The sequence below is a fragment of the Montipora capricornis genome, chromosome 5 (assembly GCF_036669925.1).
Source record: "Montipora capricornis isolate CH-2021 chromosome 5, ASM3666992v2, whole genome shotgun sequence".
NCBI classification, from domain to species: domain Eukaryota; kingdom Metazoa; phylum Cnidaria; class Anthozoa; order Scleractinia; family Acroporidae; genus Montipora; species Montipora capricornis.
This window is the reverse complement of record NC_090887.1, coordinates 10,964,115-10,966,614: the sequence shown is the minus strand read 5'-3', so window position 1 is coordinate 10,966,614 and position 2,500 is coordinate 10,964,115. Positions and strand designations below refer to the sequence as shown.

General features: G+C 35.0%; 1 protein-coding gene across 1 annotated transcript in view; it reads left to right on the top strand.

The window, feature by feature from the left end:
- LOC138049440 (uncharacterized) overlaps positions 1–2,500 on the top strand; it is a 26,176-nt gene that overhangs the window by 6,215 nt on the left and 17,461 nt on the right. Inside the window, exon 3 of the mRNA XM_068895712.1 lies at positions 807–870. Within this exon, the coding sequence (XP_068751813.1) occupies positions 807–870 (64 nt within the window). The remainder of the gene's footprint in view (positions 1–806; positions 871–2,500) is intronic.

The window sequence follows — 2,500 nt, the reverse complement described above, 5'->3', positions numbered from 1 at the left end:
CTTATCCCTACTGCAAATCCTGGTCCCTGGTGGATGATTGGTCAGTTGAGTGGTTATGAAACCAAACTCAATAGCCTGGACATGATGCAAAGTGAAATCCAAAAAATATACATGATTTTATTCATAATATTTTGGTAATAATATTTAGGAAATTAGGACTGATGGGCTGACTAGCTAACTTAGAAATTGAGTGATTGATTATGAGTACAGAGCTGTGTATCATGGTGTCACGCAAGGTGACAATCAGGAAATTTAAAATGCTGTATTTTCCAAACGAAAGACATCACAGGACTGAAAACTTGAAAAAACAAATTTATTTCTAGGTCATCTTCAACCTCCTTTAGAAAAAAAATTCAGAAGACCTTGCAATTTTGATTTTAGAATTTGATGACATCACTGTGAAACCCATCTACATGTATTGTTTTCTTTCTTCTCTTGAGTGAGGTCCAGAAGGAGGTGCAGTTGTGGGTCCATTTTAGGGTCCACTTTTGTACTGTCCCTTCTCAAGACCTATTAAAATCTCCCTTCAATTCCACACACAAACCGTTGTTAAATTGCAAGCATACACTGTAAATGAACATCTCCCTTCCCCTCGGCAGCATTTCTACCATTTTAGGTAAACTAACTTACATGTATAACCAGTAAAAGACCAGCATGATATTACAAGTTTAAGACATTGACAAATTTCAAAACTTCAAGGCAACCCGTTTTATTTCCTATATACCATTGATGGTGGCAAACACGCTTGAATTTTGTTGTTTTGTATTAATGGAGCATTGTTACTAATAATTTTGTTACATTGGTAGGCAATACACAGCAACAAGAAATTGGAGGATAAATAATGACGTTGATAATATCTTGAAGAAGGAAGTAAGTCCAGTCAAATATTAATCAGACAGTACATTTTTGATACATAATTATATTTCCTGGTATTACATGTACTTGAGTTATTCTATAAAAATTGTCTTTTATAATTCACAGATAAAAATAACTATCATTATTATTGTCTTTGAGCGGCATAAAGGAAGACTGCTCGTATATAGTTGTATACTTATTGTTTATTTCCAACACGTTTCGTCTCAAACTGAAAATTCTTTAAGGAATGAATACAATTATCATAAGGAAGCATATATAGCATATAGTTATGCTAAGTTTAGCCTACACCTTACCATGAATATTATCTAAAATATGCGGAGATACGCTGGCTGCGGGGTGTTACAAGAAATGCCTAAATACATAACTTAAATTGCATGTTGTTATATTTTGGGGGTCATAGAATTAGCGCAAATTGTATGACCCCCCAAAACGGATTATTTACGCAGATCTGCTAAAGTAGTTTTAGATTTATAAGTGACGATTACAGTCTGGTAAATGTCTCTGGATAACCTGTTTGGTGTTAGTGTGACTACAATTAAATGTATAGATTTGAAGACAACTGTTTTATTCTTGTTGAACTGGCTTTTCATGAAAGCTGCTCAGTTCTCTTACCATACTTTAAATCCAACCGGGTAACCGTGAACTCTGAGTCGCTTCCAGAATAGACCAATTTTGATATATTAAAATTCAGTCAAAAACAAAAGACATCATCTCGAGGCTCTGGGGATTAAATATAAGGATTTGTATGAGTTTATTCCCCAGAGACTCAAGATGATCATTCATGCCTTTTGTTTTGGATTGAATTTTAATATATCAAAATTGGTCTATTTGTCATGGGTATCCCTAAGAGCTTTAAACGTGGAGCTATTTCTGGAATAGGGCGTCAGTTCACCTCTGATATCGATAAAGGCTTTCTTATCTTTCTTGTTGCTTGCGGGATGGAAGGACTCAAAAGGAATGTACAGATACTTAATAAGCCGCTTTTGATAAGTAAAAAACTGCAAAGTAGTACTAAAATTAGAGTCCTTGTAAAGGAATAAATCCAGAAACGAAATACTACTTCTGTCAATAAGATACATGAATTTGATGCAATCATTCTTGTTATTGAGACAGCTCAGAAATTCTAAGATGTTTTCTTTGGGACCCTTCCAGATAAAAAAAATATGTCATGGATAAACCGCTTATATACAAAAGAAGATTAGTAGAAAATTGTGTGACAACTTCCTATTCCTATACCAAACGTCTGGTGAAAAAAAAATAATGTCCTCACTAAATTTAGTTTTGAGAAAATTATTCTCAAAAACAAGTCTAGCAAACTGAATCAAAAGTGGTGAATCAGTTGTACCTGCCTCCTGAAGCAGCAGGTCTAAGGTTACTACAGCTTTTTTAGTGTCAACTTGGGTAAAGCAAGATAACATCTGCCCTGACAAGAAACCATTGCAGAGCAACCTGATTGACTCCATTGTTTGAATCAGTTCACCAGAATCCTTAAGTACAGTTGGCATATTAAGCCTGGGGGTTGACATGCATACCAAAAGGTCTGGTTATGTAACTAAGTGAAGCCTCAATCGGCCAACCCACCATGCATAACTATGTAACAACTTAGGGGCATTTGGAGTAATAA